Genomic DNA, 27,888 nt, shown 5'->3' with positions numbered 1-27,888 from the left:
GGCTATTGTTTGTTTGTGCTTTTTGTTCAATATAATAAGTAGAAAGTAAGACATTTGTATTTTTGTGTTTGTGTGTCGGCGTGTGGCCACATGCTTGCGCTTGTCGACATTGTGCCTCATTGTTGACGCGCAGCGAGCTGGTGAGGTTAGGGCCGGAGACATCAAGGGGGCATGGAAAAAAAACATCCCGTTAAACTCCCACCACCACGGACACTCGCCCTATTAACCACCGCACAATCACTAACCCTCTCGCTCAAAACACACACAAACATACACACACACACACACACACACACATCGTCATCTGTATCCTTATTACCAATATCTGTAAGTATTCACCGTCTCCCAGTGGCTTAATGCAGGGATGAAAAGCAATGGCGTGCATGCTGCTGTCCACTCCCATCACTGTCTGCGAGGGAGCAGAGACGTATGGCCGGCCCATTACTATGGTAACTAGCCACTATATTCACAACCGCCTGGGTGGGTTCCTACGCCCCTCACCCTCCCACCCTTGCCCCCCCCGCAGTGACGAGAGGGCACGGCTGACAGGGCCTAGACTCAGACACGCACACGCAGACACACACACACACACACACACGCACACTCACACACACACGTTCAGTGTGCACGCACTCACACACATAGTCACGGGTGTCAAAATAAAAACAAAGGCGTGTGTTGTATTTCTGCGGGTATGGTCACTAACTGGGCACCCTGTTAGTGAAGAAAATTCCTCCCTTCCATGAACAATATAGCAGTCCTGTACTTGTAATGTACAACATTTTATCAAATAAAATGTATTGCATGCTATAACATATTTTACTTCGTTTTTTTTTTCTCGTTGGCTGAGGTGGGAATTTATAGTAATGGCGAACACAGGAAAAACAACAGATTAAAGATTTTTGTTTTTCTATCATTATTTTTGCATTTTTGCTTCAAGACTGTTGCTATTATAAGACTTTTAAGTCTTATTTGACCAATGTTTCCGACAGACACACAGGGGTATAATTACTACCAATTCTCACTAGATCTTAATTAACGCTAATTGTCACAAATCTAGAGTGAGTTGTTGAGAAAAAAAACAAAACTGCAGGCATAGACTCCTCCACTAAGAGTACATGAAGTGCAGTATTCCAGTGTGAGTATTTCAGTAAACACTGAGCATTAGACTATATGTCTATGACACTCGTGGATGGCTTTATTATTCTCTAGTTATCACAAATTAGAAGTGGCAGCCTTAACCTCAGGTGAGAGATTAGAATTTAGTCTTTATATAACATTACACTATAATTACCTTTATGTTTTTTACTTATTGAGAGGGGTTATATTTGTATGACTTTATTCGAAAGTAGGAGAATCAATGGCCCAGATAGAAGAGTTGGTAGATTGATGACTCTTTTACTTTAATTTTGTCATCAATCTAACATGAGAAGATTGCGCTGAGTGATAACTTTAACGTGCGTCATTCAGTTTAAAACGATTGTTATTTAGGACCTTTCAAAAAAAAAAAAATCACGGGGAATTAAAGAAAATATATTTTTTGTTGACGTAATCATTTTTATACAAATGCCTTATTCATCACTAGAGCCTGAAAAGCTTTAGCAAAATATACTGTAACCCTTTTTCTTCTTTTTCGATGTCAACATTTGTTGAAAGTTGTTTGATATCAACAAAGCATATTTTCAGTGCATATTTAAAAGTTTAAACTTTTTCCATTTAAAATGTACTGAATTCAATATGGAATGATTTACAAAATGTAACATGTTTGAAATAACTAAAACATTTAATATTTATTTTATCTTTATTCAGGCACATGGATTTCTGCATGTATTATCATCATTTAGAAATATTTTTTCAATCATTCATTTTAATTTCACGTCTTGGATCTTCTTCATTTTCACTCTGTCAGAATCTATTTAGAGATTATAGAAGGCTATCCATGCATGTTAAGGCACACAGACTTGACAAGAACACCATTGGTCAGCCTCAAATTGGATCTATCATGCAGTCATACTGCCATCTATTGAGTAAGAAAGGAACTCCATGTTCTATTATTCCTATCATTCTCTGTTCTACTGTCCCTCTGTCTTGTTTAGCTGTATGGTGTCTGATCTCTTCTACTCTACTATTTAATTCTGAATAAGATATCATACAAGACAAATATAACACATTCACACATAACATACAGGATTAAAACAGATTGAAGAGATTCAAACAAACAACAGCAACACAGTTGTGTCTGTGTGTGTGTGTGTGTGTGTGTGTGTGTGTGTGTGTGTGTGTGTGTGTGTGTGTGTGTGTGTGTGTGTGTGTGTGTGTGTGTGTGTGTGTGTGTGTGTGTGTGTAACAGTGTGTATGTGTGTGTGTGTGTGTGTGTGTGTGTGTGTGTGTGTGTGTGTGTGTGTGTGTGTGTGTGTGTGTGTGTGTGTGTGTGTGTGTGTGTGTGGTCCATAGGTTAAGGCTACTAGCCAAACGAAAATACCAACGGGTACATAGATCAAGTTTCTATAACAACTGAAGAACAAGACAAAAAAATGTAATAATAAAATAGGAGAAGACATCCTGTCCAAAAAGGACAGGGTGGTCGCAGCTGTACTGGAGGGAGGGGAGAGGACGGGGGGTGAGAAGGGTAACCGTTTCAACATCATTCAACCAGACAACAGCCCCTCAGCGGAGGTGGCTGGAGCCTACGCCATGTTCGCGAATTAGGGAGATTAGCAGCAATGCGCATAATGCAGGATGATGGAATTTGTCATATTTAGCATTGTCCTGGAAAGATGCAGTTTGATAGAGCGATGCGTGGAGGCTCTTGTCATGTCCCGCGGGCAGGTCACACAGTGGATGCATGGCAGGAGGGATTTTTTTTGCGATATGTGCATCAGTCATAAAAAAAAGAATGAAAAAAAAAAAAAAAAAAACTCACAACCAATTTGTCAGAAAATGTTAGCAGAGACAGTTGAAGCCGGTAGGGCATTTGGCCCGAACGCAACGCAACGTGCCCTTCCATCACTCTGCATTCATAGACTATGACTAATACTACAATACACTGGTGAGCTAAATATCCTGTATTACCATGCAACATGCGACTGTCACTATGGGCAGTACAAGTACTACAAATCTTTGCTTTTTTATTTTATCTATTACAATCCGGCTCAAATATGAAACAATATTTATTTCTGTCTCATTCATATGTGTAACATTTGAACATTGAGTGATTCTCTCCAATGTGCTCGCGGTCAGACTTCTGTCTGACCTTGATGTGGGGGCAGAGGGAGATGGGTGGGGGGGATCATCAGCATTAAGTTGACCAGAGCAAACGTGACAGTGGTTCTCTTCCACTGCGCCGCTCACCTTCCCTCCATTGGCCACCACGGGGTTGGACGGACAGCCAATCAGATAGGCTCGGAAATACACAACTAAATACCATCCAATGAGAAAACGTCTTGGGGGTGTCTAGGACCATTTCTCCCCCCCCCAGCACCAGACCCCACGTCATGAAAACGCTTAATCATCAGAAATTACTGTGTGTGGGTGTGTGTCTCTGTGTGTAAAGGGGATAAATAACTCCTTGTGTTCCACCCCATACTTAATAATGGCGTTCCTGTCCAAATACTATTTTTAAATAAATATGTTGAGATTTTGGTTCTAGTCGTCGTCGTTGTTGTTGTTGTTCTTATGCTGCGTGCCCTTACTATGACTATTGTGTCGCTGTGATGCTGATATTTTTCTGACAGTTGAGCAATAACAAGGGTCAGGCTCCAACTGGAGCACAAAGAGAGCTGAGAATAGAACTTGCGTACATATACACAAACTACGAACCAGGTAGAATTCATTCCTGTGAAATCCACCATTACCATTACTACAACCAATGAGGTTGGTTGTAGTAATGGTGGTGATGGTCGTGGTGTCGGTGGGAAAGGTGGTTGTACTGGTGGGGTAAGTGCTAGTGTTGTTACCAGTGGTAGAGGTTGTGATGGTGGTGAGTGGTGGTCGCAGTGAGAGGGGTAGCTGTGGTGAAGTTGGTTGTAGTGACGGGGGTAGCGGTGGTGGCGATTATAGTGATTTTAGTGAGGGTGGTTAGAAGAGATGGGGGTGATGGCAGTAGAGGTGAGGGAGAGGATGGGTGGAGGGGTTCTTCAAAAGATTTGTATGTGTAGAAATAAGGTGTCAGAGGCAGCAAGGATTTCCTTGCGGCGGGTATGGGGGGGGGGGGGGGGGGGGGGGCTGTCGTACAACATGAGCCCATCTCATAGGGTTTCTCGCTCCCTGACGTGATCTGCTTTGAATCCGGCTAATGCTGAAGGAGAGCCTAGACTGAAAGACAGTTTTTACCAGATCGAATCATGCACAGCACACAGAACTGACAAACTGCCATCCGCCACGCTCAGATTAAACAGTCAGCGCGCGTCAAATCCCTGGCCAAAAGATATATAAATATAAAAATATATATGAAGTAATGAATTAAACTCACACACCGATACATTTTTTTTGCCTCCAAGAGATTTTTAATCCATTAAGGATTTAATAGAGAACATATATAAAATATTGTTTTGACGATTAACTTTAGTACCTGTCATATTCTGGAAAGCCTTACCACTAGTGTCCAGGTGCACTGTCCCCTTCCTTCCCCTTGTCTTTGACCACAAACTCTTTCATAGGTCCTGTTTACCTGTCTTCATACTGTAAACACACGCAGAAAACAATTGATTTGCGGACAATTGAATACAAGGACATGTATTTCGTGGGCACCGATCGCGTACCCTTTCAGCTCGGTTACACGTGTCCTTGCATTAAGGAAAAGTAACACCGTACTAATCTCAACCGTTTTACACATTTTGTATTATCATTTTCTCCCCTGCTTAAATTATGCATGAGGCCTCAGTGGGTGGGTGGGGTGGGGAGGGTAAATGTGACTATTAGCATATCTGATCGGTAGCCCTAGAGTGGGTTTCCACCTCTCTCTGTCCTTGGGACGGTGCAGGGGGAGAACCTGACTGTTTATCGATACCACAGGTCATTCTACCCAGGCCCTGTCTGGTTCATCCATACCGTCGCACAGCCTTCCTAATGACCCTCCGAGACACCCCCTGGGTGAGAACGGGGAGGGATGGGGGTCCAAGAGGTCTCCAGCACTGGTGTGATCACAGCCACACCCTGTCTGGTCCGGCCTTCAAGCTCTCTGATAACGTAAAGAAACAACCTGGAACCAGCAACTCAAAACTTCTTGTGGCTTCCAAGACACTTTTTGTTGAGGGCATGGTTGGCATTGTCCAACTGCATTTACATCTTATGTCCTACTGACTGGAGAGAGGGAGAGAGATATTGAGAGAGGGAGAGGGGGAGGAGAGGGAGAGAGAGGTATTAGGAGAGGGAGCTAGAGACAGAAAGAGGGAAGAATACCGAGTGGTGCGGAGCAAGGAAGAGAGAGAGGAGAATGGAGTGATGGAAATAGAGAGAGACGGAGGGAGAGAAAAAGGAAAACAATGTCTTTGGGACCCAAAGACCTTTTGACACACAATTGGGTTTATGGAGAATGATGGGGTTTAAACCATGAAATAAAGGTTGATAAAGCATAAAGACAAAGCATTGTTTTAATTAATGCTTTGCAAGGCAAAGCGTTCTGCGATTGACAAGTTCTCGAGGTTGTTTAGCTTCGAGGGATTGTAGTGGAAACAAGGTGGTGTCAGAGTCTGTGTAATTGAACTCTAAATGTACAATTAAAATTTTTGTCCTCCAAACGTTTGCTTGAACAGAAAATAATTGTAGAATAAAAAAAAAAACATGTAGTATTCTTTATACATTCATATTTAACATTGAAAAAATGATTGAATATTAATGAAACCCATTTCATAAATTCTACATGCGGGCGCTAGGTATCTTTGGAATGTTGTAATACACTGTTTCCCTTTCTGTTCTCTGTGGGCCATTTAGATTGCTAAAGCCCCAGCATTTAAAAAAATACTCATCTTGGTAAGGAAAGTTTAATGTTGTATGCAATTGTTTGACCCTCATGAATATTAAGGGTTCCCATCTCTGTCTTATTAAAAATGTATGTGGCATTGTGTGGTTGTTGATCACGTTTAGAACGCCCATGCAAATTGGACTGTCTATGCTGTCAGGGCCCGGGATGAATAATGTAGTTATGTTGTATATTCAGGGACGCGCCATTGACAGTCAATTAACAAGTTTGATTGGTGTGTGGACTCATTCTTTTGAACTGTTAATTTTATGTAAATATAATTCACTCCTACCTTCGCCTTGCCCCCCACCATCCTTGCAGGTCTACTGTTGAAGGATACACCCCCCCCACAACTCCCAGCTCTGTTGCACTCCCAAGTCCTGGGTCCCACCTCCCACCAAGAGTAACCAGAGTGGGATCCTTAATAATTGATCATCACACACCTGCTTGCTGGATGCTGTAGGGAATTTAACTCTAACCGTCAGGGGGCTCCCGGGCGCCAGACCCCTTTTGATATTCAAATCAACAAATGGCAGCACTTCTCTCTGAATTCCAAATCGAGGGAGAGGGTTCCCTTTCCTGATGGTTATTAGGGTGGGAGGGGGGGATCCTAGACCCTCACACACCCATCCTGATCAAGCATTTCTCAGTAGATAGTACTAGTAGATGTGATGGCTCATAGTACATATGATGGCTTATAGTTGGATGGCAATAAAGTTTAACTTTTCGCTGTTTCCTTATTTAGCCATAGTTGTTACGCAGCCACAGTCGTTATACAGCCGTTATTTAGACATTGTTATCCAAAGTGTCTCACAGGGAACCTCCCATTTATCTTAAAGATAAATTAATGAGCAGGCAGCTGTTGGAGGAGACTCTCTGCACCACTGGGATTCAAACCAAAACCTTTCGGCAGGGCAGAAGTAGAATGAGCACTAGAATATCCTGCCCCTTGTTGTTGCTAAGGTGCAGATGTCGGTTCCGTAAGGCCAGAGGCCTTATTGGGGAATTTGAAAGGAACGATCTCCTCCATCTCTCCCTCTCTCAACCCTTGCAGTTGTTACGCTGGGTTGTAGCAGGGGAACTAGGGTCCAGGTGGACACAGCGGTCCAAGCCCTGAACCCTGACCCAGTCGACCACCCTCACCGCTCCGCTATCCTGTCCCGGCTCGGTGGTGCCAGCCTTGGTTCACATCAACCAAAAACGGTTCCATGTACAGGGTGTTAAAAGTTCCCCCTTCCTCAACATGCTAAGCTTCAAGCGGCTGTCAGACACGGAGCGTGTTTGCCATGTTTAAAAGGGGTTTGATGTGTGTGTGTGTCGGGGGGGGGGGGGGGTTGGGGGGGGGGTTGGGGGGGTACATAAGAAGGTGCTAAATCTCCACTAATACCCCTGGTCAACTTTAGCCCTGGTAATCTGCACTGTGAAACGCGATACCCGTGAATGTGCCCCTGCTAATCAGCTAAGCGCGCTGTGTCGGACCGTGTATCCATCGATTTCAGAAGTGTGTGTGTGTGTGTGTGTGTGGGGGGGGGGGGGGGGGGGTCGGCTTGATCCTCTCTGGGGGTCTGAGCGTGGTGCTCACATAGGGCACCAATTATCATTGTGTCACTGGCAGCTGTTTGCATTAGGCCGGGGTGGATGATCGGCGTCCTTACGGCGTCCCCACGTCCTTACCAGGGGGTCCCTGTGGACCTCTGACCCTCCCCGGTGCCACCAGTCATTGCTGCTCTTCTTGCCCCTTGAATTAATCACATGGATTATTCTCTCTGGGGTGCATTATTTAGTTGAGGAAGTCGAGGATCCAACCAGGAATATTTACCCAAGGATACGGGCTAATTATCACATGGCTAATTATCACGATGAATAACAGACACACATTGGCACGCTAAACAGGAAAAAAAAAAAAGGGTTAGGTAGTATGCTCGTCTAATCAGCTTTATTGGTGATAGCAAACTGCCAAAATTGGAATGAAAGGGTGGAACTTGATAATTGATTCACGGCTGTTTAAGTACGTGCTGGTAATTAATGTTAATTTGATTATTACACCTTTTCTGGGATGCTTTTTATTCTGTTATTTTATCTTAGACATCTCTACTGCTGCCGATATTTCTAATTACGTTTGTTTGATGTGATGTGAAGAATGATTTACTGAGTAATTAATCTCTTGAAATAAACCAAAATGAATATCCAATGAACAGTATTCATAGCACTTTGGATTTGTCATCCAAAAAATATTTGTGAACGCATAATGGGAATCTAGTATCTGCGTGAAATCTAGTGTGAAATGGAGTTTTGAAATACAATAAATACATCGCCTTAATTACTTTCTTAATACTGTATGAAATCACTGCTATGCAGCTGCATCATTGCTTCAGGAGATGATACCTTCATAGAATAGCCTGTAATTTAGTTCTAAACAATGAAGTGATTTGGTGGAGATTACTTTGTGGCCTGTGCATTTCTTAATATGTGTAAGCAGAATTTCTTCAAGTGTGCCAGGAATATGTAGACCTGGTATAGGATAAGAAAGTCTAGAGCAAAGGGACTTTGACTCAAAGGCATAAGGTTCTGTGTTCCGGACCATTCTCTGCAGACCTGATACCATACCCCAGCTTTCTCTTCAATAAAGTCGGAATCTACTGTTGCATACCAAAAAACACTTATCTGCTCAGGAATAAATGGTCAGCTAAACGACTAAACAAAGCAAATATAATATTCAAATTTATTTATAACATGTATCATTATCCATAACCCTTGATATCCTTGTTTTAATCTGTATCATATTGTTGAGCTTGTTGTCCTGCCCATATGCTTCCCCCTACCAGGTGGGCGACTGTGTGTTCTGCGCGGGTCAGATCGCTCTGGTTCCCTGCACCATGGAGCTGGTGAAGGCAGGCCCCAGGGCCCAGGCCCGAATGGCCTTCAGCCACATGAGGAAGGTGCTGGAGGCCGTCACCAGCGGCCTCACCCTGGGACACGTCCTCCAAGCCCACTGCTACGTCACCAAGCGCCGAGACGTCAAAACGGTGCGGGACGTCTGGGACGACCTGCTACGGACTGCAGAAAAGGAGGTCAGACATTTTTGGATGTTTTTCTGAAATTCTACCTCGATACCTTGATGCCATATTTACGGAATATGGAGTCGGGATGACTGTTGTATCCGGTCTTAACTCTCTCAGATCTTTAGTTATCTGTCTCGAAGAAAAAATATCTTACTGTTTCCTTTGATAAGCGGCGGAAGAGTTTTTGTCACGGTGTGGCCATGCTTCATTGTAGTCTTGATTAGGGTGTTACTCCGAAGGGAATATGTTCTGGGTGCGATCCCCAAAGTCTGCAGTTAAGCTCTAGGTACCGTTGAACAAAATACCTAACTCCTACTGGCTCCTTAAGGACAAGTCTAGTAGTAAATATCACAATAATATAAAATAATAAAACAAAAGACGGAACCGAAATGGAAGTAACATAAATTGAGCGTGCAACAAACAACATGTCATCTTAAAAAAATGAAATGAACTTGAACACGGTATTCAAAATTGTAAAGATAAAAAAGGCCTTTCAGGATGATATGTGAGCACAGCGTAGTTGTTAAATAAAGCCAAAGTTCCCGTCTCGCTGGCCTCCTCCGAGACCCTGGCTGCTGGGAGGATATTTACCAGCGAGTGCACTCATGAAATGTTGATGATGTGGGAAAACGCTGGTGTCTTTGATAATGCGGCACTTGGCACAGAAGCAGATGTCTTCCTCAGAACCCCCCCCACCCCCCCACCCCCTCTTAATCCTTAGCCCCCACGCGCCATTTTGGGGCAGCTTATCCCCCATCCTCCTCCCCTCAACCTCCCCCTGTCCCCTGTCACCCCCCCTTCCAGAAGTCCCCTCCGTTGCTCCTCCTGCCCGGCTCTAACCCTCTGCTCCCCGCGGCGTAGAGAGGAGCACTAGCCTCCCAGTCTGCCAGTCTGGCTCCTCCTTCAGTAATCTGTCCCCCAGCCGAGGGAAGAGGGGGCCTGGGGAGGGAGGGAGGGAGGGAGGGAGGGAGAGGAGGGAGGGAGGGAGGGAGGGAGGGAGAGAGAGAGAGAGAGAGAGAGAGAGAGAGAGAGAGAGAGAGAGAGAGAGAGAGAGAGAGAGAGAGAGAGAGAGAGAGAGAGAGAGCCCACCTCCTACATGTGGGTCTGGCCTCTGTGTGGTGGAAGCTAGCTGGAGACTAGGGTAGGTTGGCAGTGGGTAGGTTGGCACCATTGCCCGTTTTAATGGATCTTGCCATGGATTTAAAATAATCCATTTAAAACTAAAGTAAATTATTACATTTGATAAAATGTTGTTTTATTCAGTGGAGGTAATTCAAAGTACTATTATTAATGAAATATGCATTGTTTTTTATATAAATTATTAATTTTCAATTATTAATTGTTAATTAAGCAATTCATTATATTGACTTATTGGCACATTAATAGGCATCCCCCGGTGGTACAGAAGCCGGCCTGTCATTGGATGCTGGTGGTGCTGTGTTTGAGCTTCAGATCACGGTGTAATGTACATAGCTCTGGCAGACACACCAGCCCCGTCCTAGAGGTGCTCACAGAGCTCAATGGTGTCCCTTTCCACGAGCCTCGTCAATTCAAATCAAAATATTTGTTCTCGGCCTCACCTGAGTTTTTCCCAAAGGAGGTGATAAATGGGCCTCTGCATTGAGCCCATTTCTTGATTGACAGTGCTGGGGATGGGGGCGTGTCGCCTTGGTCACCAAACAGGTGAGCTGGCCTCCCCCTGAGCACAGCCTAACCCAAGGGGATCACCACCTCCCTGACCTGATCTCCCCCCCTATCCCCAGGTGGGGAGAGGAAGGGGGGCGAAAGCGGCTGTGGTGGTGGAGGTGTTGGTGGTGCTGGTGTTGGCAGTGGGGGCTTTCTGTTTCATTCCAAGCCGCCGAACGCTCTCGTTCCCTGGGGTAGGGATTACACAAAGCGCCGGTACTCATTTGAAGTAGAGTATACTGGGAATATTTAACTTGGGTCAAACGCCAGTAACACAGCTCCCACTGAGAGAGAGAGAGAGAAAGAGAGAGAGAGGGAGAGGGAGAGGGAGGGAGAGAAGGGAGTGGGGTTACCACAGATGGAGGCTCCAAACAAAATAAGAACTGTGCACTGGTTCACTGAATGGTGTAGATTTCTACTATTATTTGATCATTATAATCATTTCATGATGACAAAGTTACAGTTTTGTGCAAAATAATGATTGCAAAATAAGAAAATGATTACATTGTGTTATTTTAGCTTTTCTGTTTATACATTACATTTACCATCTGTTAAAAAAACGATCAAATAAATAACCGCAAAAATATGCCCCATAACACTACACAGCTAAAAAAACACAAAAACAAAGCATACTTGTTGGGATTAATGTTTCAGATGCTTTCAAATTTCACAGTTTGACAAAAGTGGCAGTGCTACAATTTTGTTTGCAGATCAGATTTCAAATGGAAATGTCTATTCAATACGTCAACGTCTCTCTGCATGACTTCACATGTGAAGCAAACAGACTCTCCACCACTGTGAATACATCAGACAGGATGGGTTAATGCCACGGACAATGGGTGAAGCGTTCTCGCTCAATACTGGACCAATGTGAAACATTGATGTCCGCATTAGTCCCTTTGACCCAAAATGATCTCAAAACAGGCTCCAGATTGAAATGCCCCGAAGGTTTCCTTTAAGATAATCTTTTATATAAACTACTCACTCACAGATGCACGCACACACTTTTATAGGTTAGTGAAGTGCATATGTCTGAAGTTAACTAGTGCTCCGAAAAGTTATTTGACATGATCATATTGTTGATGTAGGTGTAAGTCAAAGCATGAAGGGTTAATTGGGAGCATAATAGAGTTGCAGAGTTTAAAATTGTATTTACGGTGTTATTGAAATGTGTTGAGAGCATGTGTATGTGTGTGCATGCGAGTGCATGTGTGTGTCTGTTTGTGAACAAGTATGTATCGTTGCACTACTGCTCCTGCAAGGGGGTAGAAACAGGAAAGGTGTTTATGCGATCAGTCGATAATTGTTAAATTGACTTGTTGTTTCCGTGGCGATGACGTTTCTTTGACAACATGTCAGCGACACATGCACGTTTCTTGTTTTTCCTCAAGCTTTTGAAAGTTGGGCTATTTATTATTATTGGAAACATTATATGACAAAAAATATATAATTCTGTACTTACTTATTTTTTTACGGCTTTGATGGACACTTTTGACTCTTTCTTTTTTTATTGGCAAGATTTATTTATGTATTTCACAAAATTGTTTTATCTGATCGTCTTTACAAACGTGGAAGCGATTAAGGCGGTTCCTCCCACCCCCGCGGCTCCTTTGCTCTCCTTATGCACTCAAAGCGTGAGTCCCCCACGGAGCCCCGCTTTCTCTAAATACATTTTTAACAAAATGGTTTGGACGAATGATGTGGCAGAGACTGATGGAGAGAGAGAGAGAGAGAGAGAGGGACACAGTGAGAGAGGGTGGTAGAGAGTAAGAGAGAGAGGGGGAGGGATAGAGAGACAGAGGGGGGTAGATATAGAGAGAGAGAGGGAGGCATCGACAGGCAGGGAGGGCAAATATTTGAGCGTGAGAGAGAACCAGAGAGAGAGAGTGTTTTGGTGGAGGTAGTAGTAAGAGGAGGGGCGGCCGGGGGGGGGGGGGGGACAGATCTACTGTAATGTGGACGGGCGGTGCAGTAGCGCGGAGGCACAGGGCCACATACTGAAGGCCCCCCCGCCGGGCAGGAAATGTAGGGGAACTGGCTAAACGGGCCGGCCCCATCAGCTCCCCGCTGCTCTCCGCCTTTACACCACTTCCTTATTACCGTGTTTACCGTTCGGCTTTCACGCCTCCCGGCCCACTGACCGGGACCCCGGCGCACGCTGCGGGCCCCCCCGCCACAGTGAGGGTTAGCAGGGGAGGGCAGGGAGGGGGAGGAAACAGGGGAGAGAAGAAAACAAACACAAAGGAGCGGGGTCACACCCCCTCCACCCCCCCCCTCCTCTCCGCCGCTGTGCAGCAGTGTGCTGAGCACAGCAGACACCGCCGGCAGGTCTCTGGCTTTACCTGTCGGTCGGCCGTGCATTGGCTGGGGGTGGGGAGGGGGGGGAGAGAGAGGGAGAGAGACCACAGAGCAATTGCCGTACATCAAAACCTGCTTAATTTAATTGGATTCATCCATCGGTGTCAGGCGCTGTCGTGTTATGCTATCTCTCTCTATCTCTCTCTCTCTCTCTCTCTCTCTCGCTCTCTCTCTCTCTCTCTCTCTCTCTCTCTCTCTCTCTCTCTCCATCTCTCGCTTTCTCTCTCTCTCTCTCTCTCTCTCTCTCTGTCTCTCTCTCCCTCTCTCTCTCTGTGAATCTCTCTCTCTCTCTCTCTCTCTGTGAATCTCTCTCTCTCTCTGTGAATCTCTCAGGGCGTACTCAAACCCATAGCACATATAGTTGTCTGACTAGAGCCACTCAGACAGGTGGCTTGGATCCGGCCTAGCAGTGGCTGGGACGGGTCGGCTCAGCCTTCTGGGAGCTCCTCGGATTCCTCCTCGCAGCGGACGCTTGGCTGCTCCTATAGTACCCCAGCACCCACGGCCTGCAGGGTGGCCTTTAAGCATGGCTGATTCTACACACCCACCCCGCCGCCGACTTCCATGTTGTCACATCTCTCTCTCCTCCGCTCCCTGGGCAATCACTATTGACAAGCACATGAGTCCCCCCCCCCCCCCCCCCCCTTCCCACTGCCGCCTCCTCTGCCGCCTCCTCTGTCCCTCCAGGGGAACACTGGAGGGTGTTTGCCCCGGAGTGCTAATCTCGCACGTATCAAAGCAAGAGGGCGTGTGCGCGCCCCACCTCAGTCCGTCAGGCAAAGCGCTCCATGCTGATAGCGCTGTTGTTGTTCTGAGTGCTCCGCCGATGCCGACGCCGACCGGGTCACGCCGGGGTCGGTCTGTTCGAAGTGCAACAAATACTAAAACCCTGCACCGTTCTGTGCCCTCGTCTTGTCAATGATTTCTCTTCTTTCTTTTTTTTTGTGTAAATTCCAAAATAAAAGCGCATGCACCCTGTTATTATTCTGCACTTACGAAGTGCGGTGTAAGTGGATGAAAATTGATCTGGCAAATTGAAAAGGGGGGTTAAGTGTTTTCGGCCTATCGACTCCAGCCGAAATGACAGTTGTATAAAACAACTAATTTCTCTCCCATTAGCCGATGAAGCCACCAGCAAGTATTATTAAGGGGCCACATTTTGAGCGCTGTTTTAGAACATTTCGTTACTGATAATGGCCCCAGAGGTCCGGAGGAAAAAAAAGAAAAAAAGATATGTCTGCACTCCGAGGCTGGATTGCTCCTAAATGTATCGTGAAATGGTGTGAATCTGCCATAACATGTCAAGAAAGATCGTCTGGGAGGTGAAGAGCCCTGAAAGAAGCTGTCATGTTTGTAGATGCCGTGGCTCAAAATGAAATCGTTTTGCGCATTTTGTTTACAGTTACCCGTATGCCGCATGCATTCTTCACGGCCCCCTTTCACTGCTATTATTGTACCACGCAATCTTAGCCGCTAATTGACATCCTGTCAGTCGGTGAGAAGGGCCTGCTCTGTTGGATGATTCAAGAGAGCTTTTATACTATGTTATTTATAATAACGTTCTGCGTTGATGGCCCAGCAGGCAGGGTCCCCAAGGCTTTACATTTAATTGTAGAGCTCGCCACGCACTGTGTGCAGTTTGCCATCTAGTTAATTTAAAAACGCTCTTTCTCTCTCTCTCTGTCTGTCTTTATGTATCCCTCTCTCTGTCTGTATCTCTGTCTCTCTGTCTCTCTCTCTCTCTCTCTCTCTCTCTCTCTCTCTCTCGCTCTCTCTCTCTCTCTCTCTCTCTCTCTCTCTCTCTCTCTCTCTCTCTCTCTCTCTCTCTACAGGATCTTCTGAGCGAGCAACATGGTGGCCGCTTATTGGTTGCCGTGGTGCCCGCCCTTCCCAGGGGAGCAGCCGTCGAGCTCCACGCCACCGCCGTCCGGGGCAACCCCGCGGGGGACAGGACTTCCTGTCAGCTGACCTCCAAGGTGGCGTGCATGTCGATAGAGAGCCACGCGGTGGTGTCTGGCGATAAACAGAACGCCACCCTCTCCCTGTCAGTTTTCCCGACCGTGCCGGGTCCCGAGGCCGCCGGGCCCCAGGCCGCCGGGGCCCTACTGGAGGCTGTCGGGGCCACCCTCGGAGACGCCCTGAAGAAGTTGACGGCCGATGGGCTCGTGGCGCTCTGTGCCAGGCTCTTCTACACACATGACCACCCTCTGGCCAATCAGGTTGCTGCAGGTATGTTGGTTAAAGTGATGCACGTGACAAACGGCAGGGAGGCTGTAAGTGGGGCGGCAGGGGATCAGGAGGTAGGGCGGGTTGTTTGGTCACCAAAAAGTTGTGCTAGTTCGAACCCCGGCTCCTCCCAGCTGAGGGTCGAGGTGTCCCATGGCAAGACGCCTAACCCTAAGTGCTCACGACGAGCTGGCTGTCGCCTGGCATCGTTTACACTGCCGTCGGGTTGTGAATGTGTGTATGAATGGTCAGCTAAATGTTAAATGTAAATGTAATGTGAAGCTGCTTCAGAATCATTTTATTTAAAGAGCATCTAGGGGTGAGGTTATCTTGCACAAGGATGCCTTCATATACCGGATTAAACAAGTATCTTTCAGCTTGCCACTATAGTGTATATGCTGGCCTCCAACGGTATCAGGATGAAATATTGTGCAACTCGATGTAAATATAGTTGTTCTTTTGTTTTTGTTTGTGCAGCGGAAATATTATTCAAATAGTTTCTAAATCAATTGTGCGAATGTGCCCCTTGTGTGCAGGAGCAGCTGGCAGTGTATTTTGTCATCATTACAGATATATATATGTGTCATTGTCTTCCTCAATGCTAGTATTCTCCATCCTCCATCAAAAGGCAAACGAAGAGCGCCGTTTGTTTCAGACGTTCCCTCTAGGTAACGCAGGACAGCGAGAGAATCAATCAGGCCGACTGAGACGTCAAATCATCTCGCACAACAATTCATTAACATTTTTGAATCGGCGCCAAACCCTCCACCTCCCCGTCGTTACTTTAGCCTTGACATGCATCTTCTTTATGGGGGCACATCAAATTACAGTCAGCCGTGATGAAGAGGAATTAGCTGTTCAGTGTTCACACCGCTGCACCTATGTTCTACGCATCCGGCGTGAGCGTTCTTTGTTTCTTCTCGAGGGCCATAATTCACGGTTGTTTCAGACAGTCGCCAGGGTAATCTCAGGGGAGGGGGGGGGGACGGGGACGTCATTCCTGATATAATTATGCTAAGGATACATATGCAACATATATACACACACACACGCACAGGCGCAGGCAAACACGTACACAAACACACACAGACACACACACGCGCACGCAGACAAACACACTTTCAAGGCACACACATGTCCCTTGATTGACACCCATGTCCTTACATCGTCTCTGGGCATGCAGGGTGTGACCCCCAACCACCGTGCTCATAACCGTCGGTCGTTGGCGCGTCACTCAAGTGGAATCCTCCGTTACCTCTCCCTGGATGCCCATCGGGGCCCTGGGGAGGGCCCACGCACCCACAGGCTGCGTCTTCACGGGTCAAGGCCCCGGCTCGCCGGTCGAGCAACCCCCCCAAAAGTCAAAGGGGAGGGAAAAGCAACACCTCTGGCTCTAACCGTCACAGCTAACGTGGCTACCGCTACTGTCAGAGAGCAGACTGCGCGCGACACTGCGGCAAATGTGACTGCACACGCACACACACACACCCAATTGTGCACACCCACCCCCCCTGTCATTCGATTATATGCGTTAGGATTCACAGCTGATAGACACGGCATATGCTTCGCATGAGACACTAAAACATCTTGTCTCAACGTATTATTTACGACGCACAGGTTTTGGGCCCAAAACCTCAACTTTGAACGGCGACAGCTGACAGTCTTGCAAGAACACTGTTTATAGCCACAGAATGTTACTTTTTCTTTTAAGGAAGTTTTGTTTCCTTAAGAGAAGATAAATGCTACTTTTCTCTTGAGGAAACAACACTCTTAAGTGTTGTTTACATAATGATCTTTCAAAATGTTGCTTGCAGACGTATCATAAATCATAATACTGTTTTATATACATGTTTAACCAAGTGCATCCATCATGAATACGACTTTCCTAACGGTATGACCCCTCTAAGAACACACACACGTTGCTGGACTCTTGACCACAACACCCACACTCACAAACACACACAGACTCTTTATAGACACAGACCCCTTTACCATTACACACACAGAGACACAGACTCTTGACCAGAACACAACACACACACACACACACACACACACACACACACACACACACACACACATCTGGACCCTTCACCATAACACGCACACATCTGGACTCTTGACAAGAACAAACACACATTCCCTGGATTCTTGACCAGAACTCACACACACACACACACACACACACACACACACACACACCTGTACTATTGACCAGAACACAGCTCGATGTAAACACACTCACCTGGACTCTTCACCATAGCACGCACACACCTGGGACTCTTGACCAGAACACACACACATTCCCTGGATTCTCGACCAGAGAACACACACATTTGGTCGTTTGGCCAAGTCGTTGGTTCTCCCTGACGCAAACGAAGTCTCCCCACGAAGCATCGTTGGCAAATTGCTCCATCGTTCAGTGGTTGATTTGAACCAGTTTGAAAGGCAGCGCAGCTTGACCAAAACACAGTGGCCCTGGCCTAATGCCCCGAGACCTCCATGTCACCCAAAAACCCCCCATTCTGCACTGCGTCTTGCGGTAACAGCCCCTCGCTCCCATCCCTCCACTTCTCAACAATAGCTTTACAGAATTCCTCCATTAATCAATTTGGAGGAGAAAAATCACTTTAGCATAAAAGGGATAAAATAAATGGTGTTTCTGGGTGGGGGGGGGGGGGTTTGGTAACACAGAACGATTTTAACTGCGTCCGTTCCCCACTGTTGTGTGTTCACCGTGAAGCAGAATAATGAGCGTGGATGGTTTAGTTCCATCCCAGTGCTAATGTGATTGCTTTTAGGATCTAGTGTAATGGCCTCTGTCGACCGGAGCCCCTCCTCTGTCTGAAGCCCAAACACGGGTTGCCAGGGTGGGGGGGGGGGGCCGGGAGGAGGAGTGCCTGAGTGTGTGTGTGGGACGAGAAGCACCCCACCCACTTGTACCACTGCGGCGTGTGCTTTTTACCCCTTTGAACATGACAACCCCACCCTAATCGCGGAGCCACTCTGTAACTTTGCTATCGCACGTGTCACCTTCACCCTCTATTATGCACTACTAAGCATGTGTGTGTGTGTGTGTGTGTGTGTGTGTGTGTGTGTGTGTGTGTGTGTGTGTGTGTGTGTGTGTGTGTGTGTGTGTGTGTGTGTGTGTGTGTGTGTGTGTGAGCGTCAGCCATCAGACGGATCCACTTAAATAAAAGAGATCCCATTTATTTCCTCTCTGGTAGCCTGAAGATAAAAGGGGCATTACATGAAACAGGGCTTCCGTGTGCAAGGTGTCATTAAAGGTCATGTTTCTTCTTTCCACCGCTACAGCCGTCACCTCTCCTGTGTTCTCTGTTTGTCTGTCCAATTGCTCTGAACCGCATTTCCCAGGATGCACCACATGCATTGATAAAATAACACACGTATAGGCTTAAACACACCCTCCCCCCCCCCCATACTAAAAAGAGAGTGGGGGGGTGTTTAAAGCTGCAGTGCATATTAGCTAATTAGGCGTGTGTGTGTCTCTGTGTGTGTGTGTATGCATGCTGCGTCTCCTCTTAATCGGAGAGCACGCAGCATTAATAAGGGCTGTTAAACCGCCCATGTGACCTGTCCTCATTTATCTCTGTATTAGTTGCCATAGCTAATGAAACGTTGCTCATCAAGTCAACTGTGACCTGTCCACAGTTACCACAAAGGGAGATGATCATTTAGAAAGTGATGTATTTCAGTGGAGAAAGGGTTTGAAATAGCACATTGGCAGCGCTTCACAGGCCGCAGGGTAGTCAGGGTAGCGTTAGGGTGTTTGACTCAAACTTTGATGTCTGCAGTCTACCTACGGACATCCTAGAGCTTATCCCCTACCTGCTCATTCATGACAAAAAGTCACAAAAAAGCAACTAAAGTACTGAATAGCAAAGATATGTTTGACCTCCAAATGTGGGTTTCAATGACATTTGCATTCAAGCAATCAACGTTTAACAAGGAAAAGACCCCAAACCCTAACCGTTACCCTAACCCGCCAGACACCGGAGGTACTTCTCTGCCGCAGCCATGTTTGTTGTCCCCAAGTCTCTTGTTCAAACCCTCCCAAGTTGTTAGACTGGGTGGAGCAAGTTAGGACGGCTGAGCGTATGGCACACAACACTTGTGACCAATTAGAAGAAAAGAGAGAGGAGGAGCCTCCCGGCGGGCTCCTACTAAATGGACAGGCTGTCATCAGGACCGGCACTCACAGACGCTCCATGAATTCTCCCATGTCCACTGTCTGTCTGCCACACACACACACACACACACACACACACACACACACACACACACACACACACACACACACACACACACACACACACACACACACACACACACACACATGTTCAGACTGAGACACACGCACACATGGTCAGACTGAAACACACGCACACACCCAAACCCACATACACATTCAGACTGAAACACACACACACAAACACGCAGAAACACACACACACTGGTACTGAGTGAAACGCGCGCGCGCGCGCACACACACACACACACACACACACACACACACACACACACACACACACACACACACACACACACACACAGGTTTGCGTGTGTTTGCTCCATGATGGATCTGCATGCTTTGTGTGAGGCCTTGCAGTAGCTCACAAGTGACCAGTCCTAGTTGACCATATGCCTACTCTGTGGGGAGTGAGGCAGCAGGGGGTAGTTCTGGATCCTGTCTGTCAAGCGTCGGAGAATGGGAATAATTTGTCAACACATCTAGTGTCTGATGGCAGATGAGCTTAAATCTCGGTGAATAGGGTGTTTCACTTTCCTTTGCTTCATATTTCTTTCGACCAATCATGTGGCTAGAAGCGGGCATTTGTAAGCTCATACTTGGCAAACCCAAACTCGGCCAGCAGTAGTAAACTGTATAAGGTGTTTGTTAAGGTTTCAATATGAACATCATGTAGACTTGCCACTGTAGAAATGCACTTATTCAAATCCCCTTGTGAATGCATCAACCACTTTTGCATTTCAGGTTGATTATTGCCGTAACAAAACAGGAAACTTGAAAGTTGTTACTCTTTCCATTAAAGTTTTTGGTTTCCGGCCCAGACTCTGTGCCTCCCCACAAAGTTCTGTTATAAGACAGAACTAAGACTTAAACTTTTATGAGGTTATCATCGGCTCCTGCCTATATCCTAACTCTTTTTCTTTCTGCTCTCAATCCTAATGTCTCCTTCTAATGTCTCCTTCTACCAGGTCTCGGTGACTGTTTAAGAACCTCTCTCGACCAGTCCAGTCCAGCGCTTGCCTTGGTTCCAGTTCTGGACTTGTCCGACTCCAGGATCCTCCATCTGTCCTGCTGGCTTAGTGCGTAGCCGGAGAGGCCCTCTTCAGCCAGGCCACGGATCTTTACTGCTCAACCAAATAATCGGATTTCCTTGATGCCTTCTAACCAAACACACGCAAATGTGGAGGAAATGCTCAAGAAGCTCCATGATATGGATTATTAATCATTTTGCTGGACGGTTGGCATGCACATATGTGTACATGCCCCAGTGGTACTTATGATGTGTGTGTATCAGTATGTGTTCGCTGCAGTGCCTGTCTGGGCAGCTATGGCAGGAATTCAACCGCTGCTCCAGCAGAGGTCCCTAATGCTGCAGCTGTTACTGCCGGGGGAGTAACAGCTCCGGGGGGGGGGGGGGGGGGGGAGCTTATAGGATCTAAAACAAAGAGAGATACCTGCATTGTCCCAAAAAGACTGCATTAAAATGTCTATTCCTGAACACCCCTGCTGTGTCTGTTACACTCTTTTAACTCACCGCCTCTGCCCCCCCCCCTCTCCCCCTCCTCTCAACCCTTCCGCCCTCATAAAGGCCCGACACCATCTGGTCACCGAGAGGTAAATCTATAGGTTTACTCGTTGACTGATGGTGGTTGGGTGCGTGGAGGGGGGGGGGGGGGGGGGGGGGGGGGATATGTTGACTGTCCCTCCCTGTCGTGCTCCACAGGACCTGGGTGTGTCATTATCGCGTAATAGGCAATCAACACGGAGCACCTGAAAAGATTAAACGTCTTTATGCTCGCCATCGATTCTCGGGGGCTAGGTCGGTTAATGGTAGAGGGTGGCCACCACATACAGCTGCAGGGAAAGGGTGTGTGTGTGTGTCCGTGTGTGTGTATGGTTGCGTGAGACTGATAGGGGGGTGTGTTTGTATTGACATGGCGTGAGGGAGAAAACAACACTATTAGCCATTGCTCCTGGAGTATTTCTGCTTTCAAAGATCATGAATGGTATTGACGAGGTGAATTGGCGTGCATCTTCTCCACCCAGCCACGCCCCGTTATTCTGGTCATTGTGCTTCTGAAAGCAGCAACAGAGTGCTCTATTGATCTGTACCCGACTTGATGTGTTTACATTGTTGCTATCAAAGAAGGTTACAATAGATGGAGGCTCGCAAGCCAGAGCAAATGGATTTTTATCCAGGGTTGAAAAGGGTAGCAATGTGCTGTTTATGTATCGAACTAGTTCAACCTTAAATGTATGTGGCATGTACTAATGTTTGTACATTTGGCTTTGAAGGACCTGAATGTTGGAAATTGCCCTTATGACCTGCTGGCTTTGGTCCATATTTTTTTTTTTGGACTAGTTATTTATATGCCGCCTTTATTATAACAGTGCTACACATAATATCTGAGATGTGGCAGCCAGGAACAAAAACATAAAATGTGTCGGTTTTGTTAACACATTGACTACTCAGAGACAAGGAGTTGCCTTTTCAGTTTTTTTCCTAAATGAATGAAGACAAGGTGACATTTAGCTCTTGTTTTGTGTTTGTACAATGTACAGTTTATTCCATGTTGACCTGAAACCGCTGTATGCACAGCGTTAGCGGTCGTGGCTAACATTGTCCCTTTGTGCATGCAGTCCTTGTCACCTCCCCGCGGCCCTTGTCATTGTGGCCTGGCACATGGACCTCAACTGAGTGTGTCCTCCTCTGGGGCAACCCAGGCTGATGTCTGTGACTCCCTGTCCCTCTGGCAGTAGACTCATGGGAGAAGCCATACAGTCACTTTGTGCAGAGGTCTCCCAGGTCCAGACTCTTTTTGACATTGCTATGTATTGTGTGCGGGTTTGTGTACTACTGTGTAGTTTTATGAAAGCCTGTAGTAATTTGTCTCCCTCTCCTCGCTATTGTGTGGTGTTTGTTGCCCCCCTGTGGTCAATTTAATTTCTACAATTTAGTTTCCGTCTGATCCTTCTCGAGTTGTCCTTCTTTTGTTGCATATATACGAAAGTATAGTTTAAAAATGTTTTTACGATTCTTTAAATATGTATCTTAGATATGTTTTATGTATTTGGTGGTATTATCAATCATCTTGATATGAACCGAAAGGAGAAGCCTACAATCTCTTACATTATTATTGTGCTGTAGTAAACATCTCAAAATACAAACGTTTTTCTTTCTAACGAATGGATTTATTAAAATCAATTTATTTTATCTTTCTTCTTTGTGGTAAGAAATGTTGCTCAATGTGGAACTAAACTAACCTGGGTACTGAATATATTGTTTCCGACCGTGTTGTTCTAGAGGCGTACGTGAGAGATGTTGTACTTCGCAGTCAAGCTATCGCAAAGCTACAGCGACAATATTGAAAACCACAGTGGCATGATTATGTTATAACAAACAGCGAAACTCGATGATCATTTAAAATGCATGCTGTCATTCATAAAAGGCAGTAAAGGTATGGTTGTTTCATATTCAAATGAAGTCCTGACTAGAATAAGGTGTAGGCGACCTATTAGACGCTATGTTAAGATACGTTAGCTTACTAGTTGTTTGTTTGAATTGCCACTTTGAACACCAAACAACGATTATATTGCTATTAGGAAATGTATTTGCCTATGTATAATGGTGGTTATTTATTTGTACACGAACTCTTACGTTGGATGTAAATCAAGTACGCATTCCATTTATCCAGTGCAGTTACAGTGAGTTATTTGGGTAGTAGTATTGTCATGTATTAAAAATATCTATTTTACTTTCCTTATCCAGGTCTGATGAGATTATCACAAACAAGAGGAAAAAACAAGAATAACAGACATGCATCGGTGCCCGGTTTGTCTGAAATATTTCCCTTCTCCTTCTAAACTCCAGAGACATAGTTTCATCCACACTGGCCTGAAACCTTACTGTTGCACGGACTGTGAGAAATCATTCAATCAGCCTGTCCATTTAAAAAGACATTTGCAGAAGTGGCATCAACATCCTTCTACAGAAACCTTGAAGGACAACATATTTGCTAAGGACATACCTTTTCTACCATCAAACCACATTGACCAAATAAGCCTAGATGGTGGTACTGAAAAAGTATTGTCATCTGCTCAATCTGTTGTATCACCCCAGACCAAACAAAAAAGTGATACTCTACCAACGGAGGTGTGTATTTCGTCTTCAGATAGTGAAGGTGAAACAGAATCCCCCCAACAAGTCAACGACAACTTAACACATTGGAACCATATTGCAATTGATGGATCATCACACTCGCAAGCTCAATATGCAGTTAATTTTGCTTCAGATGAGGATTTATTCTATGTCCAACAGGAGAAGGCCTGCAAAGTGTGCTTCAGAACATTTAGTTCAGCACATCAACTTCAGATTCATTTGGCAGTTCATAACAAACATAAACATTTGGATGATGGATGCAAAGCAACTAAAAGCCACCAATGTCCCACCTGCCTTAAAGGATTTTGTGCACCTTCCAAGCTACAGCGCCATTTTTTGATTCATACTGGCCTGAAACCTTTTTCCTGCATGCAGTGTGGGAAAACATTTCGGCAAGAAACTCACTTGAAATCCCATCTTTACGCAGCGCATAGAACAGCGTCACCACTGAAAGAACCGGAGGTCGATCTAGGAAGTGTGAGAGACAACGATAGGGGTGCACTGTTTTGTCATGAACTTCCAGCTTCTCAGTCCCAGTCCTCTCTACACTCCTCCCGTCCCCAGGAGGTAAATCGGTCGGTGGAACTTGAGTTACAGTGTAAAATAAGCTTAAGTTCCCCCAAAGACCAGGACAACTCAAAACAAGGAAAATGTGGAACAATTGCTACTCCTGCACCAAGTGTGAACGATGGTGGGAAAAACCACCAAAATATTGACTCAGACATGCAGAGTGAATCAGTTGGATGTGAACAGGTTCAAATCAATAATGGCCGTAAAGTTGTAAAGCCTTTTCACTGTACTTTCTGCAATAGATCCTTTCGCCTGGAGCTGAATCTACTACGACATTGGTACACGCAGCACAGGAAACAAAACAGATTCCAGAGCTGCGATTTAGTGTATGGAAACACAAACAGCACTGCATTACTATCAGCGGACCCAATAACCCTTAATTCTGAAGAAGTGACATCACGAGAACACTGCATCACAGATGGTTGTGATCCTGACGTTGTTGTTAAAGATGAGACATGGAGTGAGGATATTAAGGATTTCTTTCCAACGGATAATACCACAGCACCAGACCAGCACAGTGAAACACTGCAAGCCCCAAGCCACAGTCCGGGAATAATGAGTGGAAAAATTATACACCAGTGTAATTTATGCTCCAAAACATTTCCAGCCTCATCAAAACTTCAGAGGCACATGATGTCTCATACGGACCAAAGACCCTTCCGGTGTCAAATGTGTGAAAAGAGTTTCCGTCAGAAAACACACTTACGAGTCCACTCTCGTACGCACCTGTGGTCCAAATATCACAGACAACGGTCTTTTTATATTAGTAGGCCGCCGTCGCGCACGGCTGGATACAGCACAAAGCCTGCAGTGGATGTCCTGTTCCCAAAAACATGTGTACAAATTGAGGCTTTTGACAAGAAATCTATGACACATGCATTTCCCAAAGTAAACCGTATTCAGACTCTGGCTTTACCAAATGTGGAAAATTCCAGTAGAGATCTTATGCCAAGTACATCCTATACATCCTATTCAACAGTCAACGCAACTGTAACTTCTAAAGGACTTCTGAAAAAGGCACATACTTATAAATGTGCACGCATAAGAAATGGCTCCCAGCACAGATGTCTACTTTGTTTAAAATGTTTTCCCTCCCCCTCCAAACTTAGAAGGCACGAGATGGTACACACTGGCTTGAAACCATTCCAGTGTCTAGTGTGTGGTAAAAGATTTCGCCAGTCTCCACATCTGAAAGTCCATGAGAGAACTCATTCTGAGGAGAGGGTGGCCATGCCTGTTCCACAACCCGATGGAAACGGTCAAGAGCCTTCTAGTGGAGATTACAATCATGAAGATTACACTACAAGCAGTCATGTGCAGTTTAAAAAGAAAATCAAGGGATTCATGCCCAAACATGGCACCTATTCTGAGTTTATTGAAACTCCTGAAGAGGAAATGAGAAAGGGTCAACCACTTTATGACAGTGGCACTGACTTTTTATCCAATGGTCTGACTCCATCGTTTAAAATAACAGACACAAACTGGCAGCCAAAGTCGGAAGTAGACAGACTTGAAGAAGACGTGGATTTGGAGGGTGTGCAGAAGGAAACCTGTAATGACCTTGTCAACACATTTCCCTTTGAACTTGCCCCTGGCATTCAAAAACTGGTTCAAAACGAGGGAGCGATTCGCCCATCTTCACTGCAGCCAGAGATGGGGGCGAACACACAACCTTTTAGTACAGAGAAACTCTTTCAATCCAGCAGTTTTGCTAATTCTGATGATCATGTAGATGCACACATTGTGGGAACCGAAGGCTTGATGGCTGAGAAACAACCCTGGGAGGAAGCAGAAATTACAAACAATTACTGGTGCGCCCCTGTGAACACTTTGGAATGTAAAAAATGTGCAATAACTTTTGAAACGCAGCAGGATTTTCAGTGCCATGCATGTGACAGAAACGGCCAATCAGAAACCAATCAGCTGGCCCGAAAATATCGCTGTGATGTTTGCTTGAAGGGTTTTGCCTCTCCCTCTAAACTTGAGAGACATTATATAATTCACACTGGTCAGAGGCCGTTCCGTTGTGAGATTTGTAGTAAAACTTTCACACAATCATCACACCTTAGAACACACCAAAAATCTCATCAATTATGAATATAGGCCTGATATTATGGTTGATGCATTTTGGCTGTGGTACGGACATGGTTTGGAGCAACGTTTGTGATGTACATGTAATAGTATGTGTTTTAATGATTGCTGGTTATCTTTACAAATTGTACAGGTTTTTTTTCTGGTCCTCTATATATGATGGTTTTATGCATTGTTTTTATGTATTGTTTTTATTGATTCAATGATTTTTTTTGAGTGTTTTTTCCATTTGAGTATGAATAAAATGTCCTCAATCAAATCTATTAGGTTTCCTTATGAATTCTCTCTTTTTATTTACTTAAGGGGGGTTATATATTTCCAAATAACTCACTCCAGTATTGCAAGGTGGGTGTTGGGAAGATGCATACTAAAATTGTTTTGATTACCTATAATTACAAATATTTTTGTTCTATGATAATTTGCATATTATGAGTTGTTGTAGTGGAGGTGGTAGCACATGTTTTTTTTATATACCGGTATATATAAATGGTGGACGCTTAGTAGGAACCAGAGACATTGGATTTTAGTTACCGGGGGGAGAACGTACATTGGTGCACTCATACAGGAAGTGAATTGAAATCGTGCTCAAAGCGTTTAACCGGGCAATGTGTTGCTAGTTGGCAAGCAGTGTTTACACAGATGTAAACAAGAAAAAAACTTTGTGAGTTTTTATTTTAATATCAATGAAGTAGCTTTACGTTTGAATACACATTCGCCTCATACCCATTTAACATTGCCTCGTGTTTACTAGCCATAATTGCTCAACATGTATTGCTATGTTAGCTGCGTCTTTACATCGATGCACACACATCATACTGCGATCGCATTTTAAATTAAAGTGAACCTAAGTGGGGTTGTAATTAATATTTGGATTAGTATTACGTGTGGGATTCATTTATTAAGTGTATAACTAGACCACATAGCCGTAAGCGAATACGAATAAGTTCGCATTACTTCGATCTCTTGGAGGCAATTCCCTCCATAACGTAGCCTTACTTTGTTCATGACAATATAATTCGTATACGATTGTATTCATAGCGATAAACTCTTCAATATTGTACATGTACAGACAGCGATGGTTAGCATCCTTCTGTCGGCACCCAACCGTTATGTTTTTGTGTGTGATGAAATGATGGAACACCTTTTGGTGAAACCAAGTGAATAAGTTAGGGCACTCCATGATTGAATTGCGACAAAGATGCATGCTGTTAATGAAGAACTGAAACACAGATAAACTACATATTTTCAGATCCGCTGTGATTATTTATACAACAAATACATATACAGCTGTTATAACCTTTTTCTGTTTTCTCTCTCAAGACACCATCTAGTTGTTTCCTGGCAGTCATTATGGCGAAACAACCACTTTCAAAAAAGGTTGCAGCACCATCTGTATCTCAGATAAATGCAGAATATGTCACGCAGGTAACGTTTATGAAGTCACCTTGTTTAAAGAGGCATATCTTTTTATGTGTGTATACTGTAGATCAATAATGTTATTTTGTCT

The 27,888-nt window shown here is 45.2% G+C and overlaps 2 protein-coding genes across 3 annotated transcripts in view; both read left to right on the top strand.

The window, feature by feature from the left end:
- The window catches only part of dph6 (diphthamine biosynthesis 6), a 64,167-nt gene extending 37,523 nt beyond the window's left edge, over window positions 1–26,644 (top strand). Inside the window, 4 exon segments of the mRNA XM_060052582.1 lie at window positions 8,785–9,030; window positions 14,898–15,294; window positions 20,530–23,019; window positions 23,331–26,644. Coding sequence (XP_059908565.1) covers window positions 8,785–9,030; window positions 14,898–15,294; window positions 20,530–20,648 — 762 coding nt within the window. The 3' untranslated portion in view covers window positions 20,649–23,019; window positions 23,331–26,644.
- Window positions 26,645–26,888: 244 nt separating this feature from the next.
- Window positions 26,889–27,888, top strand: part of aqr (aquarius intron-binding spliceosomal factor) — a 57,441-nt gene continuing 56,441 nt past the window's right edge. For both annotated transcript variants that reach the window (XM_060052707.1, XM_060052708.1), the window contains exons 1-2: window positions 26,889–27,042; window positions 27,702–27,806. In XM_060052707.1, the coding sequence (XP_059908690.1) occupies window positions 27,732–27,806 (75 nt within the window). In that variant the 5' untranslated portion in view covers window positions 26,889–27,042; window positions 27,702–27,731. The remainder of the gene's footprint in view (window positions 27,043–27,701; window positions 27,807–27,888) is intronic.

This window comes from Gadus macrocephalus, chromosome 5, assembly GCF_031168955.1.
Source record: "Gadus macrocephalus chromosome 5, ASM3116895v1".
In the NCBI taxonomy this organism is placed as follows: Eukaryota; Metazoa; Chordata; class Actinopteri; order Gadiformes; family Gadidae; genus Gadus; species Gadus macrocephalus.
This window is presented reverse-complemented; position numbering and strand designations above follow the sequence as displayed.